Source organism: Diadema antillarum, unplaced genomic scaffold (genome assembly GCF_040938485.1).
Source record: "Diadema antillarum isolate AM-2024a unplaced genomic scaffold, OU_Dant_1.0 scf00000226, whole genome shotgun sequence".
NCBI lineage: Eukaryota > Metazoa > Echinodermata > Echinoidea > Diadematoida > Diadematidae > Diadema > Diadema antillarum.
Window position 1 is genome coordinate 2916862 of NW_027271115.1, and position 21039 is coordinate 2937900.

Here is a 21039-nt window from a genome sequence, read left to right on the forward strand (position 1 = left end):
TGCATTTAATTAATAATAAAACATTACATACAATGTCTACAATAGTAGTGTACAAATATGCAGTACGTACAAAACACACATGTACACTTTAGAAGCTCAACACTGAACAATATTGTACAATCAACCTGTATGATTTTATGGTACACTGTATCTATTTTCTTAAAAAGGCATTTCACTGTCACCAAACCACATTCCCTCATAATTTGTGGCCACATGTAGATGTACTAGATTATTTTGACAGTGGTCTGATGTTGAAAGCATTACATGATTCAGTCATGTCATTTATTGATTCAGTTTACTTGTAGCATATTTTTTTCTTTATCCTACACCTCACACTCTGAGCACTGATTGATGCTGCCTGATCAGCAACAGGTGAAGAGAGATGTGTGAGAGCAAAGAGTCTAGCAAGACACTACATGTGAGTAGTGCATAAAAAGAGGTCAAAGAATAATATGGTAAATAATCATGCAGAGGCCCCCATTCACTACGGTAATTTATATCCTCAATAAGAATACTGAATTTAGTGACAGCAACATTACTAATGACAGTGTACACTACAAGAACACCAATAATGATACAATAACTGTATACAGATGGTCTATGCATAAACTATAACTGATGATGCTAATATGATCATTCAACTTTAATAGCTGTAAAGATAACAACAATAACAAAATAGTAGTAATGGTGTTCGTGTTGCAATGTTAAAATGATGATAATGAGAAGCTTGCTAATACATGTACCATGAACTGTCACATGTACATTGTAGCATTATCATAATGATCATGACAGAAAAAAAAATACCGGGTATAAAAAAAAGGGGGGGGGGAGATACACAGTAATCAAGTGATACTCACAAAAGAAGAAGCATGATGCTTTCATCATATAAATCCTGGATACCGCATACATGTAGATCACTCAAAATGACTGCTACACAACTGTGGCTGCTAACTTGCATTTGAATGCATGCTCCTTGAAAGACAAACATGTCAACTCAACTGTCTGACCTCATAGTTGAGAGACTACGTTTTTGCAATGATAGTACATTGTATCTGATCCAGCCCTAAAACCAGCACTGATCAGTGCAACAAGAAAATGACGAGTAGCCTCTTTGGAACCCTGATGCCGAATGAGCAACATCATAATATGTACTCTATACAGTGATAAGAGTCCAACAATATGTAGCCAGATTTTTTATTGATCTTAGGATTCTCATTTGTGAACAAAAGGTGCTCCAAGCCGTAAAAAAAAATATATAAACTGCAGCGTCTCTAAAAATATATCCTGTTACTCATGCTACAATACTAGCATATTGATCTAGAGGTGAATTGTCCCGTCCAGATGAGAAGAAGTGAGATAATATTGACAGTCATTAAAAATCTGATGAAGTGAGTATTTGCCAGGAGTGGGGGGGGGGGCAGGAGAACTGAGGTTTATATAAAATCCCTCTCAAACATTGGAGAAAAGCAAACATGCAAACCCTTATTTCTGCTTCATAATCATAATAGTCACATAAAGGTCATGTACATAGTGTACACAGGTAATATCTTCAACACTTTAAAGGGATGGTATAGTTTTGGTTGAGACCTAATTTCAGGTTTCTAACATTGTTTTTTTTTGTGAGATAATGAGGAACCTCTTATGAAATATGAAAGAGCGCGTAATGCCATGAGGAATTCAACGTTTATTTGATGAAAATTGGTTTTGAAATGGCTGAGATATCCAAAAAAGAGCGATTCTAATAAAGTGTGGGACCCACACTTTATTATGATCGCTTTGTTTTACTTCGTTTTTGGATGTTTCAGTCATTCCAAACCCAATTTCATCAAATAAACTTTGAATTCCTCTTAAAATGGTATGCTCTGTATTATATCATGAGTGTTTTCTTGGTATCTTGCAAAAAGTTAAAAGCCCCATTCTCATCTCTACCAATACAGCACCATCCCTTTAAATGTACAGTGTACACATCTTCAGGCCCACCCAATACCTCTGATCTTTTTCAAATCTAAACCAAATTCAATGTTTACTAAATCTAAAGCACTACATTGAGGTGAGTCATTGCAATGACTATTAACCCTAACTAGCAAAGAACAATAATACAATGACTAATTTAAACAAGGAAAAGTAGAAATTATGTGGTGCGTAATATATGTTCCGCCGAAAGTAGCATTTAGTAGCAAAATGTACAATATAGGTTAAAACTCAAGGTCAAAGGTCAAAGAAGTCAAAGGTCAAAATTCTGTGTAGAAGTTTTGAAGCCCTAGTGCCATCACATAAAGCAAACGGAATCGAAATTGGGTCAGAAATGGCGAAGGAGTAGCATTTTGTAGCCAATGTACAACATGGGTCAAAAATCAAGGTCAAAGGTCAAAGAAGTCAAAGGTCAAAATTCTGTGTACAAGTTTTGAAGCCCTCACCTGGTGCCATCACATAAAGCAAACGGAAGTGAAATTGGGTCAGAAATGGCGTAAGGAGTAGCATTTTGTAGCAAAATGTACAATACAGGTCAAAAGTCAAGGTCAAAGGTCAAGAAGTCAAAGGTCAAAATTCTGTATCATAGAAGTGTTGAAGCCCTAACCTAGTGCCATCACATAAAGCAAACGGTATCGAAATCGGGTAAGAAATGGCGAAGGAGTAGCATTTTGTAGCAAAATGTACAATATAGGTCAAAAAACAAGGTCAAAGGTCAAAGAAGTCAAAGGTCAAAATTCTGTGTTCAAGTTTTGAAGCCCTCACCTAGTGCCATCACATAAAGCAAACGGAACCGAAATCGGATTAGAAATGGCGAAGGAGTAGCATTTTGTAGCAAAATGTACAATATAGGTCAAAGGTCAAAGGTCACAACTGAAATTCTGTGTAGAAATTGCAAAGCTCCCATGTAGTGCTATCATATAAAGCAAACAGAATCAAAATTGGCTCATAAATGACAGAGGAGTAGCAAAGTGAACATTTTGATCACACACGGACACACACACAGACAGACAGACGCACGGACACACACACGTACGGAGCCCGTTTCATAGTCCCCTGCTCGAACTCGTTCGGCGGGGACAAAAAACCTGAAATTCAGGTGGAATTACCAGGTGCAATGGCAACAGTTACAAATGTTTATCAATCAACTTTTTTTTCTTTTTTTTTAAACTACAAATATAGACATACAAAACATTCACTACAAATAGTTCAAATATTCTCTGGCTATTCTTTGAGATCAGAGTGTAAGACATCATCATCTACAATTGTAAATCTTCAGAAAAAAAGTAAACAAAATGAATGCCACAAATTAGTTTTACATGGTAAAATATGTTATTCCAGCATTTTACACCTGCTTTTGACTCAAAAACATTTGGTAAAATATGTTATTCCAGCATTTTACACCTGCTTTTGACTCAAAAACATTTGGTAAAATATGTTATTCCAGCATTTTACACCTGCTTTTGACTCAAAAACATTTGGTAAAATATGTTATTCCAGCATTTTACACCTGCTTTTGACTCAAAAACATTTGGTAAAATATGTTATTCCAGCATTTTACACCTGCTTTTGACTCAAAAACATTTGGTAAAATATGTTATTCCAGCATTTTACACCTGCTTTTGACTCAAAAACATTTGGTAAAATATGTTATTCCAGCATTTTACACCTGCTTTTGACTCAAAAACATTTGGTAAAATATGTTATTCCAGCATTTTACACCTGCTTTTGACTCAAAAACATTTGGTAAAATATGTTATTCCAGCATTTTACACCTGCTTTTGACTCAAAAACATTTGGTAAAATATGTTATTCCAGCATTTTACACCTGCTTTTGACTCAAAAACATTTGGTAAAATATGTTATTCCAGCATTTTACACCTGCTTTTGACTCAAAAACATTTGGTAAAATATGTTATTCCAGCATTTTACACCTGCTTTTGACTCAAAAACATTTGGTAAAATATGTTATTCCAGCATTTTACACCTGCTTTTGACTCAAAAACATTTGGTAAAATATGTTATTCCAGCATTTTACACCTGCTTTTGACTCAAAAACATTTGGTAAAATATGTTATTCCAGCATTTTACACCTGCTTTTGACTCAAAAACATTTTGTAAAGTGAACAATCTCATCCCACCAACAAACCCCCTTCTACCAAAACAAACAAAGATATGAAATAAAAACAACGCCACTCAAGTGAGACAAATGGGCATACCTGTATACTGTAATTGGCTCATATACAACTGTATGTTTCACATGTAACACACAGTTTAATACCAAGGTATTTGTTGTGGGGTATCAAAAATACTAGCTAGAATTAAATATGAATTTCACTGGGATGAATGCACTACATGTACCAGTGAAACCACAGGTCCACTATAGGGCCTACTCACACTCAGATAGGGATATCAGTGGTAATTATGGTTGGGCAGTATGTCTACAATGTACAATTGTGTCTGCAATAAATGACCTTGTACACTAAAGCTGCATTATATCCAAAACGTCTGTGTCCATTGAAACGTTTATTGAAGAGTTTTAAGGAGAGCTCAATTGATTTGAAAAGCAAGTTACATAATAAAAGGAAAGAAGACTTTCCTATAAAGAGCTGCTAAAGAAAGGAACCATGAATAGCCCCCACGGCCCTCTACATTCCAAATATGCTCATGAATGGTACACCGCACCCCTTTATGGTAATGGCTAGAGCTCTACAAGACTGTATTGACACATTTTTGAATGCCTAGAAGTATACAATGCATCTACTGTAGGTGTTTTTGTGACTTGTGTGCACTCCCTTCTAAATTCAGTCCTTGGATATATCATGAGAATAACTTGTGAGTACGGTACCCCATGATCCTACTCTTTGCATACAGGTACATAATATCATACGTGTGTACATGTTCACTGTAAATATGCCTTGTATACAATGTACACTGTATGTACATAGCCGATTCTGCTAAGAATACAATAATGTACCCGATGTGGCACTGTGTTGAAAACATACAGTGTACATGTATGCCCTAGTCCACCAGGCTGTCCTCAGTATAATTCTCTGATGGTGATGGTGTGTAAATCAAGTGAAGTTTAAGTTAAACACTCCACAGGATTAAGGTGTGTGGAGAGGCTGAAGCTGTGTACATTCAACAATCCGTGCTTTCACAATTTCCAACAGACTGTAAATAGCTTATTCTCTGACAAATGAAGAACTAATACAACTGTACATTGTAACATATCAAGGTAGTACTTCCACTAATTCATGTCCTCTGTATCTGATTCTACAGTATTAGCCCCATCAAAAAACAGATGATCGATGAGTACAGGATTGCTTCTCCCTGAAATCCAAGCCCTTGTTCAGTTAATTACAAATGCAGAGACTCCAACTCTCCCGTTTTCGACGGGAGATCTCCCGCCGAAAACCCACTTTTGCAAAATCTCCCGTTCTCCCGTTTGAGATTTAATTTCTCCCGCCCTGGCTCTTTGTCTCCCGTTGGAAAGGATTTCTTACATATTTCTATCGTATGTTGAAAAAATAAGCCTTTCAGATAGCACCAGAGAGCATGTAGAACCCTGGGAATTTCGCGCTTTGCACACATCAGGTTGGAGTCTCCCGTTTGCTAGGGGTTTCAGGCGGGAGAATCTCCAGATCAGAAGGTACTTTGGGTTGGAGTCTCTGCAAATGTATATCAATTAACAGCAGGGGATATCATACAAGTACAGCACAGAAAAGCCTTGCTTTCTTTCCACATGGTTCGGCCGTATATAATGTGTAATGAAGAAACTGCTAGAAAATAAAAACAAAAACAAAACAAAACAAAACACCAGAATAACTCCACTGAAGTCAGCTGGGGTACAAATGTATGTCAAACATTAAAATGTACCTCCGCCAAGGAAGGAGGATACAAATGTACATTGTATGTTTTCCTTGGTATTTGTTTGTCTGTGTGTGAAATACCTCAAAAAGTTGTGATCAAATTTGGATGAAACTGGCAGGATAAGTTTGCAAGGACACAAGGAACAGATGATTAAATTTTGGTAGTGATCCACAAACTTTCATGAATTTTTAATGGACTTTTTATCTTTTGGTAGATAGGGTCAATTAACTTGGGAGTACGAGCTACGCGTATTTGAGGTTTGCATGTACACGCACTATTAAAAGTGCTTGTTCCGCTCAAGGCAGTATGGTGCAGCAGGACATTAAAAAAAAAGGTTCTACTTGTAATGTGTATGTTGGGAAATTTGGCGATTTTCAGCAACGTACAAGTGTACAATGTATGTTTGGGTGGAAATGAGTTGCCTAGCAGAGGTCTGCGCTCTCTGAGTGCTTTTCTACACGTAGCTGCTCTCTTCATATCACTGTATTGTGTCAATTTACCATGACCAGTCCTTCAATGACTATTTCATACACATGTACTGTACAGATTCACTGATCTTGACCACTGACTTTGAAGAGTGCTCCCTAACCCTCTTTGCACGAGTAAAGGAAATATTTCCCAATCAACTTGTGACTAATCCATGACATCCTATATAAACTCTATCATTGAAATCTCTTTGTTGAAGTAACATTATGATATGACCATTCTTACTAAAATTTTCACTGACCTGACTACAACCTTTGACCTTTGACCGCTCCCATTTATTAAAGCTTATTCAAATTTTAATTTCTGTCCTGCTCTTAAATTATGTGCAGTGTCAATCGACATTTGGCAGGAAAATGGCATGCTCAGCCAAGGCAGAGGCATAAAAACATGCCTGAATTCAAGTTTAATGACATGCAGACATATGTTTTTACTTGCCGTTGTGTTGATTTATTTTCAGCATGTCTATACAACAAATAAAAATGAAATGATAGCATTTATAACTGGTAGAATGTAGTTCCACATAATCAAATTTATGTGTATGTAATTTTCAGTTGTTTTAGTGTACATAATACTAAAGTATGTATAAATTGCTGCAGAAAACAACAGAAATAAACTGAGTATAGATCATCAACTAATGCAATTTGTTATACCAAGGACGTACTAGGCTCGCCTAGTACCTCCTTGGTAAATACTATAGCATGTACACACGGTATAAAGTGTCAAACACTGTACAATGTATGAAAGACCCGCATATTCATGAATATTTGTGTCATCAATTTTGAGCGCTTGTAACTGTAGTCTGCATCAAGTATTCGTAACTTTGTGTCTTTTGTTGCTGGGAGAAACAACAGTATGTATACATGGAAGTTGAAAATCAATTTTGAGATGGTGAAATCTCATCTGATCTTTGATGCAAAACTGTTTTGATATTGCACAGGACATAATGTCTCTGCACACAGCTTCAAACAATCACAAATTATATATTGGTCTACCAATTGGTTGCATGTGTCCTCAGCATGTGCTTATAAATAACTTGGGACTACAGGAAATACCTGTACATTTTACACTTTGTAAGTGTTGACAGCCATACAAATGATGACTAAAACTCACAGAATTCAATCTACAGAATGAATACAAGAAGAAGGATTTCTTGTAGTTTCTTACATGTATGATGAAAAATAAGCTTACGGTATGTACTGAGGCTCTCTGAGACTACAAACGAAAATTATACACACGTATGTTTATTCTTCCATGGAAAAAGCCATAAAATTAAACAACAACCTCCATTAGGACACTGATATCTCATTTCAACTCTAATGACTTGTGGATTTGTCCATGCTAATGAACAAAACACATTATTTAAATAAAAAGGGGTAAAAAACAGGGTTCTAGTTCTTCTTGATCTACAACCATACCTGTATACCAAGTATGCAAGGTTGGCTCATACTCTGTACAATACTGACTTTAAAGGTCCTGTTTACCTTTGGGAGCATTGACTTTAAAAATGTTCAAGATATCACTTTTGATGCATATGTGTAGGTCAGTTGTATCACAAAACATCCTACCATATAAAAATTTTGCAATAAAGCCTAAAATATAGGGAGATATCACTATTTTTCTCGTTAAACCATAACTGTAGACGGTTTAGTCAAGAAACAAGTATACCTATTGTTCACATTTTGTATAATACTTAACATCAATTATGCTGGTTTAAATTTTTACATTGGTTGTTTCTATCACTAACTCACATGTTAGAACTATTTTGAAGCACTAAAGCTGGGTTTTCGTTTCATCTGCAAATGGTAAATTATGTCTTTAATCATTAGGAGAATTTTTGAAATACAATGTGACCATAAAATATCTGTGCAAAGTCCTTTGGTATCTTCTCGACTTCTGCAAGGCTAACTTATCAATGCTGCACTGACTTACAAAGAGAATTTGAAATTGAATAGCAAAGAAAAGCCAAGGTTCCTTTATCTTCTGGACCTCTGTAAAGTTGGCTCAAATGCAAAGTGTGATACTGTACACTTGTGTGAAAACAGAATTCCAAATCTAGTAAAAGATGCATTAATCTACAATGTACATTCCACCTACTTGAGGTACAACTGCAATTACAGCACACATTGCATGTTGATGCCATGTCTATTGCAAATGTGTTGCATTGTCTGCAAACTTTTACTATCAACAAATTTGATAGCCAGGGCCTCACCACACGAATCATGAGGGGCTGCATGCAAAGATTTGGGATGTACAGTGGCTTGCATTCCCGCGAGACTGTTTACAGTTATTTACAATAGTTCAGATGTACAGCATTAGAACATCACATCTTGGGTCTTTGTCTACATATACTTTGGATCATATCAGGGCAATTACCCCCTGAGGGCAATTACCCCGCAGCTAAATACTGCCTACTGGTTAGTGATAAGGTTAGAGTTAACTAAGATTAGGATTAGGGTTACAGTGTAGGTTTAGGGATTGAGTCTGGGTTAGGGTTAGGGTCAGGACTAGGTTCAGGATTAGGATTAGGGTTAGGGTCAGGGGAAGGGTCTGGAGTAATTGCTCAAGGGGTAATTGCCCTAGACCCACTTTGGATACAACACTCATGCAGTCAACTACGTGTACAAAGTACACATGCATCGGTACAATCGTAGGTTGTATGCACCCGGCAAGTTTAGACGGGGAAGTTGATGCTAGTAAAAATAGAATACTACAATTTACATTCATTCTGGGAAAACATGATAAAAGCATGGATAGTTCCGACGACTTCTACTATACCCAGGAAACCTTGTTTTGTTGTTTATCTGCCTGCCTGCTTCCACCAGCACTGCTGCACTGGCTGCTTCCACAGCAGGGACACAGGATTTGTCATTTGTGGAAGCAAGGCAATCATAGGAGCATATTACATGTACGTTTAATAAGTGAGAAAATATGGTTTGATAACAACCATGAGAACCACGCCTCCATATCTTTACAGTTCATTTTTTATTCAGCTGCACAGCGAGTTCATTCGGCGAATTCCCCCATCACAGCCTACAGCTGCGCTGCGGAGGCTCCGCTCCGATCCTACAGCCACACAGCACAGCCGGCCTCAGGTAACACTACCAGCGGCCACCGAAGGCTCAGTGAGGGCGACAGCCCCTACCTTTCCCTGCTAAACGGGATGGCAATGCAACAATACACCGGGAATACAACCAGCTTGATAAACACAAATTATGTTATCGGCAAGCAATGGATCAACATACCTGATACATGGCCCACGGAGTAACCTTCCGTCGAGTGATTACTGAAGACTGATCGAAGGTCCATGTTTGCTTTTCATAGAATAGCCAGCGATATTTACATATCTATTCCAAATATCACAAACAGCTGTTCAGGGAGACAGTGTTTATCAGCTCTATGGTAAGCTGTACATCAGCGGCGTACGCGCAATTACCACGCAGTGCGCTTCGCTTCATATACTAGTACATGTACATATCGTTTTACACATGGGTATCCAACGAGCTTCATCTCCCTCTACGCCAAAATAACAGACAGACTGAGTCATTTTTTTTTTTTTTTTCCAATTCAATTCAATTCAATAGAACATTTATTTCCAGATCAATTCGTGTAACAACAGTAACAACTCGGTAATGACAAACTGGAGGTGACAACTCAGTAAGCACAGCTTGAAGTGAGTGCACCTTTAACATTTGAAAATGTAGTTGAATCTGATTGAAACATAGCTAAAAAGACATTTTTTTTTAAATATACATACACATTATTTACAAGACGAAGTACAAATACACAAGAGACTAAAGCTAGGAATGCAGGAGGGAAAACAGATAGGAAGAAGGAAAAAGAGAAAGAAAAGAAAAGAGAAGAAAAAAATACATTAAGGAGAGGTAAAGAGAACCTAAGAATATATACACTTGTAATACTAAAACAAACAAGGCAACATTGTACATACATGTACATGTATAATCAAGAGAAATTTAGCAGCCCTCACTATAAACTACCTATGATGGATGAATACAACTTTTTCTTGAGTCTTATCTTAAAACAATTTTGAGATGGTGCATTTCTTATGTCTTTAGATAAATTGTTCCATTTCTTGGGGCCAATAAAACGAATATTGTTTTTTTTTTCAATTTAATTTCAATTTATTTCACAAACCATTCACATGTAACACAAACCCCTTGTGGGGACAGGTACATTGTTTTGTATAATTATAAAAATTGAACTAGGTTGATGTTTACATGGAATATTGTGTGGGGACCTTGAGAAAGCACAGCTTGTTAAACAAGGTCCCCTCATAAAAGAAATAATGTTTATTACTAGTTCAGGCCTACAAGCAGACGAGTGGAAGTGATATACGGTGTATATTGCAAATAAATAAAGGGCTGAGGTGGGAAACAAAAAACAAGAGGGAGGTGGGGAAGGAAGAGAAGAAAAGAAGTAAAAACGGAGAGAGTAGTGACATACTGTTCAAGTAGGCGTAAAACACACATATTGGTCATTAATTAAAGGTCATACAGTGTATAATCATCAATCAACATAAGATGCAATGAGATGGGGGGGGGGGGTATCTTTGCTTGAATACAGATAAACTGGGGGCAGACTTAACGTCAATTGGAAATTTTGTTCCAAAGTTTAGGACCAGAATAAATAACAGTGTTTTGTGCAAAAGGTGGTGCTTGTACGAGGTATATGGAATAAGGTTTGCTGACGAGTAGAGTAATTATGAACATGACTGTTCTTCTCATATAAAACAGAAAGTCCAGTGTGTGTGGATGTGTTTGTGTTTAAATGCGTTGGTGATATTTGGGTGACTGTAGAAAAATGAAACATAATTTACGTGAACAGTCCTGTTATTTGAAATTGCGTGCATATCAATTTGTATGATTTTGCAATAAATTTGAGAGTGAATTATTCGCATAAAACATGATGTATTTGTCTGCTATCAGGCGTTTCTACTACAAGTGTAGCCTAAAATCTATGGCGACATTCTTTTTTAAGTTAACTTTTCTGAGGGAAAACAAAATAAATAAACTTGGATACTCGTCTGTAGGTACCTTCCTACCCAGGCCTGAAGACATACAGTGTAATGAGACTTGATATGCAAAAATATGATGGATAGAATAGAGAATGTGATGCAAAATAGGAAAACATAATCACTTCACACACAAAAAGAAGAAGAAGAAGAAGAAGAGGAAGATAAACGCTTCTTTTGAAACAGTGACCATAAGTATAATAGGACCTACTGATTCGTTGGAGGCAATAAGCTAATTATGAGTAGGTAATGAAAATCGCAGCGAGAGCAGTGGTAGAGTGGATATGGCTCAGGGTTTGTTCTCCTGACGGGAGGTTTAGGATTCGAATCCTACCTGGTGCGAAATTCAATACTTTGCCAACAAAGGAGGCAGACTTAATCAGAAGAAGAAGAAGAACAATGTCCCTCTGTTGACCCAGGTAAAAATCAATGGATACCCGGCAATGCTGGGGTATAGTAATAACCCGGACTAGCCTCCTGGATGTGATCAGTGCTAACACTGACGATGCTTCCTCTGATATGACTTAATACTTTTGCTGAAGAACATAAGCTCCTAATCATTATTCTTGACTGGGACAGAAAACAGAGACAATTTATGAAATAACCTAGGAAGCCTTTGTTTCATTTTGTGGGTTGAAATTCCACATTTATTTTCTTGGGGTAGGGATTAGGTTGGGTATAGTGTGTCGAACATCAACCAACGTATAATGAGGTTGTAATTATTCAATTGGTGACCCACATACAATAAATAACAATATTATGTATCAGGAATATCAAATAAGAATATGTACCCTTCTTGAATTGCATGGTTTAAATTCAGTTTGATTTCTATTTCGCTTGACACTTTCGTCGTGTTAAATTTCCACGTCAGAAGTGATTTTTTATTCATTTATTTATATTTTTTTTATTTTGTCGCTTGGCCAGTAATGGGTATGGCCATCTGGCGAGCTAGTCTTCTGCAGTAAATAATTCCTTGGATGGAGCTAAAACACTGATCTCTATCCATGGGTCGGGAGCACCTCCAAAAAGAGATTCAGTGAGCTAATAATCATCTGGCACTCAATGACCACAAAGTCGTCGTAGAGGGAGCGATTCCCCGGTGGCTCAAGCTCACATCGCATGACAATTTGACACATGTCAAAGAACAAAACAAACAAAACTCCAAACAGAAAGGAGGTTAAAAACAAGGGCAGTAGAGGGGATAGGCACGACAAAGGTGATAGACTAAAATGTAAAAGGAGGACACACACGCAAAGATGGAGAAAGGGAGAGAAATGAGTGATTGAAATGAAAAAAAGATAGAAAACACACAACAATAACGTGTCCAGCAATATTAGGAGAATATAAATAGGCATATTATTTTGTTTCAGGGAGATCTATACGCTGGTAGTTTAACTGGATTATTGAATGTACGCGTACTTCAATATTTGGAATCACACAAACTTTTGCATTTGTTAACAGTTGCTGCTACGTAGGACTAACACGCGTCCGGAACAAAGTTTTCCTCAGGCAGTCAGGGCACGGGGAGGATCTGAATACGTCACAAATCGGAACCCTTATTGCAATCACTGAACAATTTTAAATGCCCTGCATTACAGGATAACTTTAAGCTTTGATGAATATTTAGTGAATAGCAAAACTGAATCGATTTTTTTTTCTTCTTCTTCTTCTCACAGAGTCGGTGTATGGGAACTGCTTTATCGTGGTATTGTATACACACGGATGTTTGATACTTCTTTTACATTAAAAGTCACTGTAAATCACTTTGTTAGTAATGCGTTATTATCGACACAATCCTTATAATCATGCATGCCTTGTCGTTATTGATAATCTTTGACACAAGCCCATTACATTAATCCTATATAGCACTTTAAACAGGTTGCAGTCTGGTTACTAACAGGTGTAAACATAGACAAGTCTTTAGAAAAGGTGAATGCAGCTTGTTATACTGCACAGTTTTGAAGAGGTGATGTATTTTAGCAAGATGGGAAACCTGTGAGTGTGGAAGATCGTCTGGTCATGGTTCCCAGGCTGCGCGATTCGTGCTTATGGGATGGGAAGTGTAGCAGACTGGTGCTGCCATGTATTTGACTAGTGAAGCTGTCGCAAGTGATGCCACAGATATCAGGGATACGGTTGGACCGTTCCATGTGCAGAGATTGACGGACCAGGAATAGAAGTTAAGTTGGATCATTAATACGATCTTGAAGCGATCGTGCCAAGCCTATATCTAGCCTGCCCTGGGAATCGATGACTTTTCCTGAGGATGGTCGACGAGATTTTTTTTTTTTAAATGTTTGATAACCTTTGTAAAAGGGTGACCAGTCTAGCATAATCTGAGATGAGATATCAATACGCGTGCCGTGATGCGCTTTATAATCTTGATTATGACTGGAATTCTTTCGTCACTCATCAAGTCAATGTGAAGAAATAGTTTGGTCTTTCATTTAAAGGGATGGTATAGTTTTGGTTGAGATGGACTTCAGGTTTCCAACACTTCTTTGTTAGATACAGAAAAATCTCTTATGAATGAAGAGTATATTATTTCAAGAGGAATTCAAAGTTTATTTGATGAAAATTGTTTTGAAATGACTGAGATATCTAAAGCAAAGCGATCCTAATAAAAAGTAGGGCACACCTATATTAGGATCGCTTTGTTTTACTTTGTTTTGGATATCTCGGCCATTCCAAAACCAATTTTCATCAAATAAACTTTGAATTCCTTTTATAGAATAGCATGCTCTTGAACATTCTATTGAGTGGTTTCTAAGTATCTCGCAAATATAATCCCCCACCATTACTATACCATCCCTTCAAGTCATACTTATTTCATGCTTCAAGAAACGAAAAAGGAAGTGTCGTCACGGTGGCAAACGGAACACTTATAATAAAATACAATTCTACCACTGAATGCGGTATACCTCTGTGAGAGATACCTGAAATCGTATCGTTAATTCATTCATGCACCCGTACATCTCCAAAGCGCCACAAAGACATTAGCATGCTTCACCGTTTGATCCCATGATCGTCACCGCCAGCAAGCCGATAGAAGACCAAGACGGAGAGTCGAGAAATCTAAACCTATATGCGCAGAAGAAAATAACTCACAAAAATCAAGTAAAGTGAATGTGCAGTTGTGGTGCATGTTAGGAAATCATACCTAAAACAATTTCACTTGGGAGAAGCAGGTAGTTTTTAAAAGAAAGCTAACATTTTGGCAGAATGGTTGTAATTTGTGATCTCAATATTAAATTTTCACATTTCTCCAGCTTATTCCAGAGCAAAAGGGGACGGTAATGGTAGATAACAGATATATATTGCCATTAGGCAAGGTCTAATGCGTGTGCGAAAATGTGCGAATCAGCAATTACCCATCTTTCGACACAAAATTTGTAATGATCTCAGGTTTGCTGCTCCTCATCATCTGTATTTATTCAAAGACATTTCCGTCTGAAAAAAGGCACATCAGCCAAACCAGACTGAAATGAGGGAAAAGATTCTTTTGTTAGTGACGATACATGATCACACAATCGTAATTGTCCAGACACCGGCCTGAATGTACTCATAAAGATACACATAATCAGGTGTCGGGGACGATCATTACATCAACTTTAGAAAGACTGCAGTGAACAGTCCATGTATATTAGGTCTATGCTGAAGTGAAGCAGTGTGTGCCAGGTATGTGCCCATAGGGCGCCATCTCATGAAGATACGCAGCAGGGGAGCCGTGACATTTATCCTTAACACTTAACAACCAGCACGCTTGAAGCTATACTCTTTCCTCAGCAGTGACAATTTCATTATCACTATTATTGATATTGATAGAATATCAAATATTTCTCTTATTAGTTATATTTATCCTAATTGGGGTCTGCTGTTATAATACTTAATCATGATCATAATTTGCTATTGGTATGTTACGATTGTTGTGAAATGTGTATGTAACAGGGTCTTAGCCATTTTCTTGTATGCCTACAAATCATTGTCATGATTGTGGAGGAGAGGAGTAGTAGTGGATCCTCTCTCCCTCTCTCTCTCTCTCTCCTTCTCTTTTCTATTTCTCTCTGTCTATCTCTCTTTTCTTCTCTTTCTCTTCCTGCTGGTTATAAGGTAAGTCCGGGAACTAATGGAATATAATACCTGACTGAGATCCTTGCCGCGATATTGCCTGTTCAATCAGCATTGTGCGAGTGCGCGCGCGGCACACACACACACACACACACACACACACACACGCACACATAAACTGTGTGTGGTATAAGAGCATTACGGGCACATGCCCTTAAGTGACGACTTTGGGTTTAGACGTCACATTCTAATCCGCTAAACAAGCTTTAAAAAAAAAAATCAGTTTGACCTTTGTAAAAAAAAACCACACACACACATACACAACAGGAAACAAAATCAGAACGGAAAACCTACACGCCATCGTGGTATCCTCAATTCTTTCAATTATCTTTAAACGGTACGCTGTTATGGAAGTTTAATTTTCACAAAATAATCCCGATCATGATAATAAATAGACAGAATAGTTTTATATATACTAATTGACGAACAATTTTCCTTTTGTCTTTTTCTCTCTCTCTATCTGAGTAGCTTAAAGAGTACCGAGAACCGTAGAACGCAAACGATGAAGAAGAAGACAAGAGGAAAGAAGAGGGGGAGGGGTGGACATGGTAGAGTTGGAGGAAACTTGTACAGCTGTATTACGGAGCGAGAATAAGGAAGCAGGGTGTGTATAGGTTAGTGGAGGAGGAGTGAAGTCGATTCCTCTGGGCGACAGACACTAACCCGCCCTGCGCCCGTCCAACTTCCACAGTCTCCGGTCATCGGAGTGACAACCGGGTTCTCCGCACACTGCACTGAGCACTGGCAGTGACTGGTATCTAAGCTCTGCCACATTTTCCTTCTTCGTTGAGGATCCAACCAAGATCAGACAATGGACTTTTCTTATCTACACTCTTGCTGTATACGTGCACCTCTTTAGACATCTGGATGGTACTCCGTATAGCTGAACCAGCATCAACTTCGGAGGAGAAACACGACTCGGCATTACCATTTCTCGTCATCTGATATACAGGCCTTTTAACGGGAGGAAAAAGGTGAGTTCACTGTACATTGTATGCGTTTCACCAACTTGAGATGACCAATGACTAACTTTGGCGAGGTATACCGGATCATAGTCAGGTATGAGACTGATGGCAGTATCGTCCATAACGTTGCGATCCCAAAGTGCACCATTACAGCTGATTATATATTTTCCCTCTTCTTATTGATCTTTTTGGCAATAGTTTAATACTTCTCACTTTCATATCATAGGGCCTGGATATATTTATGCTTCTTCAGTGTTTTCATACGTGTGGTTTTTTTTTTTTTTTATCAACATCAATATTTGCATCAACGTCAATGTTGCGTTTTCCCGTTTTCTAGTATATTTCTTTTAAAAGTGATGATAAAGATGCTGACAATGATAGTAACCATAGTGACGATGATGAAATCTCACATCTAACCATAAATGTCACTATTGCTATTACAATGTATCATTCTCTTAAAGTAATTGTCATCATTATCCTTATTATATTCATCACTGATGAAGTTTTCTATTCTGAAATTGTAACTTTGTCTTTTATAACAAATATTTTATGTATATATATATCTGTAACTGTAACCGTCGTTTACTACTCATCATCTTCATTATGATCGTTTTCTTTTGACTATTCAGGAAAATGGAATTAAAAAATGATCTGACGGAATTTGGTACAATGTATTGTAATATAATATGAATGCAAAAGGTTGTCGTTAAATAAGTAAAACGTTTGAAGGTACATCAGCCTTGAAAACACACACACACACACGTATAAAGCAATCATTTGATCTAATTTGATTTGATTTGATTTGATTTGATTTGATTTATTCCCAAAATACATATACATACATTATGCACAAACATGCACAGTATAGTTTGAACATGGAATATGTAATTATACATTTTGTGTGGATCGTCATATTAAGTTATAAAAAGCTTGACTGGGACGTCCAGTACATGTGTACAGGGATAACTTACACATAATTATGTATATAAACATCATTCAACATTAACATTATGTATGTGTACTTATAAAAAATGACAACTTTATCTTGCGTCACATTGCGATGATAACAAAAAACTATTTTAGGAACAAGAGAGTAGGATGTGTGCCTGGATGAGTGTGATGAGTGCTGGTGCAGGTGAACGTGCTCAGTAAAGCGAGTGGTACGAGGTGCCTTTTTCATTGATAAATAAACTTAAATGTGTGGAGTGAATAATGGTTTATTGTTAAGAGTCCCAAGGAGAGTAACCAGAGGCATAAATACCTGAGAGCATTTCGTGGTTATGATAATCAGAATCAACCAATCGCCATTATTTGACATGATGTACTTTTTCATGTTTGCTCTGAAAAGAAGAAAATGATGATAATTATATTTACAGGGAATTCCATATATCTGGTCCATGGTGTCGGATAGATCTAAACGGGCGAGCTTGGAATCACTTAAAGGGCTGTTTAAATGAAATTCATTCATTTGTGATAGCGAGTATGAAATAAGAATGTACACTACAATTTGGGAAGAATGTGTCATAAAAGACAGGGTAATTTGTTGATGTACTTGAACATAAGACTAGCAGATTGGTTGGTGTGAAGATCGTTTACTTTCAGGGTTTTGAAGTGTTTGAATAAAGAATTAGTATGAGCTTGATAGGCAGAATGTGCACAAATTCGGATGTCTTTTCTCTGTTGATAAATAACAAATCAATTTCAGATGTATTACAGATACCCCATACAATATTACAGTAATTGATATTCGGTAGAAAAAAATAATCATATGATAGTGAAAAAACAAACAAACAGAAAACACACATTGTTATCCAAAATAACTTTCAACCTATAAAGAATGCAAGTCGCTTTTGAAAACGAGGTACTTTATTTTTTAAACGTGTGCTTTTTGTGAACGTTTTAATTCCAGCGTTTTCATTGTTGCGAAGTTAATACTGATAATCTCAAATATCAGACGGCGATTCATGTCACTGCACTGGCAAACATCAATGTTAGGAAAGTTTTCATAACCTGAATACAAATCAATAAGACTTCTCTCATCTCATCTCAACATAACAATATAATACTGTTCTCTATATAGCACTCAGCTAATAAGAATAAGGGGGTGGGTGGGTTGGGGTTGTGTGTGTGTGTGGGGGGGGGGAGGAGGGATCATGCTCTGTTTCACCATCTTCAGGTGACATTCTCCAGATTAATAATTTCGAAAGAGTAACAAATTCAACCTTGCTGTCCCTCTGATAGACCTGTCAAAGAACGTGCATCGCTCAATGACCTCCACGCCTATGTGAACGAGACTGATATTGATATATTCGTGTCCTAGATAGGTGTCCACGTTTATGTACATATTCATATGTTTTCATGTCCACCAGTGAGAAAATTGGGGAAATTGATAGGTTGGCTTGTAGTTGTTGTTGGTAGTCTGTTATTTTTCTCTTCAGTTTGCTCTGAAGGTTAACGAATTTGTTTTGTTACTTTAGAGTTACCGATCAGTTATTTAGAAAGTCACAAAACACTGCGTCGAAAGCTGACATGCTGGAGTGGTCGCGAAACGCCACCGCTTTTGAAATGCGTGGGCACAAATTTATTATCTGTGAAAAAAAATAAAAAAAATTAACTTCACACATACAGGCCTAATCATACAACACAAACAAACACACACAATCACACCCCACCACACACACACACACACACACACACACACACACACACACACTTTAAAATTTTTTTAAGGATATCCTTTATTAAAATTTCATTCGATATCAGGCCAGTACTAACGATGAAGTTCATATGGACAAAGATAAGCAGATAAGAACACACACACACAAACAAACACAGGCGCACATACACACACACACACACACACACACACAATCAAGCAAACAAATCTTAGTATAGGTTTTCCCATTCATCTTCGACCTTTTTTCATTCAATTTCACAAATTTCTACTTCAATTTCGTCGCGGAATGTCGGGAGTAGGCCAATCTTACTTTCAAATTCGTCTTTCGTCGTTCATTTTCAAATAAAGTCCATTCAATTTAGTCATTTGGCATACATTTTCGTCATTTACAGTTCAAATTCGACAGTCTCACTCGCAGCACTCAAAACAGCAGGATCGATTTCGTCTTTTGTCAATCATTTTCGTTTAATTTTCATTCATATTCGTCTCATATCTCTACCCGGTGTGATTTTCTAGTCATTCATGTATTGTTTTTTTTTTTCTGTAACCGTTTGCATTTTACATTCAGGAGTTAACATACACACAAGTGCCCCCCAAACACACACACACACAGAACCACAGATACAGACACACACACAAGCAATCCGAGTACACACTGATACAAACAGACGTATACCGTCTCGCAAACGAAAACACTGACAAACGATTTCTAGGCAAACATGATTAAAGACAAAATTTAAGTGTAGAATTGTCGCCTGTTTAATGTCAAAGAATGGATAACATAATTATGTTTGCTGCTTTCCAGGGTATAAAATTTAAACTTTGCTTCATGCATTATGATGCGAAAACCTGAACATTACGAGTTAAAGTTCAAAATGTGACACTGACATACTGTCCACGGTTATGACTTTTGACTGTCGTTTATCCTTCAATCATTTTCGTTGGCAGTCTTGTTTTTCGTGTGTATTGTTAAAGCAAATGGTTAGGGAATGATGCGTAACGATACAGTTTACGAGAGAATGTAAAAATATGTCGGCTTAAAGTTGGTTAACCATCAAAATAAAAAATCTACAATATCTGACTAATTTGAATGAAAAATTCATGAAATTGCGTGAACAAAGACGAATTTGATCTTCACATTCTGCGATCCGTCAGCGGGAGGGACGAATTTGAATGAAAATTGACGATTCTGAATGCTATGTCTTCGAAAATGTTTGACGAAAAACGAATTACAATGACAATTGACGAAATTGAAGTTAGGATTTGCGTTCCACCTGCTTCTCGGGACGAAAATGAATAGTAATTTTTTGAAATTGAATGACAAAAGTGCGAAAATGGATGGGAAAACCTATACTGTCAGAGAAGCAAACATAAAAACTCATTTTCAGTGCGTTTTGGCATAATGCCGTTATTGTCATATAATTGACGTGAAATCGCAGCAATACCAGTACAAGGGCATATTAATATCATCGCATCATATGCCCGTTATAGATTCCACACAAATTGCAAAAAAAAAAGTTATATACTCCATACATATAAGGTGACAAAATAGAGAAGTAACGCATTTTTAAGTCCAACCAATTAATACCAAATTTTGACGCATGCATACATATTTAGGGTAGACAGTCATAAGGTATGATGATAAAAACACGAGGTTTTGGTCATGAATCATGCAAAAATAATTTTATATGTACATGCATAGTCGAGAACATGTTTCATATCCCTTTCACTCAAATAGATATATGTTTATTACCAGTGCATGGATGGAGAAAGGCTAAATTGCGTGAACACAATCTAAAACACACACGCACATACACACACACACACACACACACACACACACACACACACACACACACACACATACACACACAGAGGCAAAGGTAATGATGCGTTTGTGCAATCAATAA

General features: G+C 37.1%; 1 protein-coding gene across 1 annotated transcript in view; it reads right to left on the minus strand.

Annotated features, from left to right (window-relative positions):
* The window catches only part of LOC139724744 (small G protein signaling modulator 3 homolog), a 103889-nt gene extending 94181 nt beyond the window's left edge, over positions 1-9708 (minus strand). Inside the window, exon 1 of the mRNA XM_071635867.1 lies at positions 9573-9708. Within this exon, the coding sequence (XP_071491968.1) occupies positions 9573-9636 (64 nt within the window). The 5' untranslated portion in view covers positions 9637-9708. The remainder of the gene's footprint in view (positions 1-9572) is intronic.
* Between the last annotated feature and the right edge of the window lie 11331 nt (positions 9709-21039).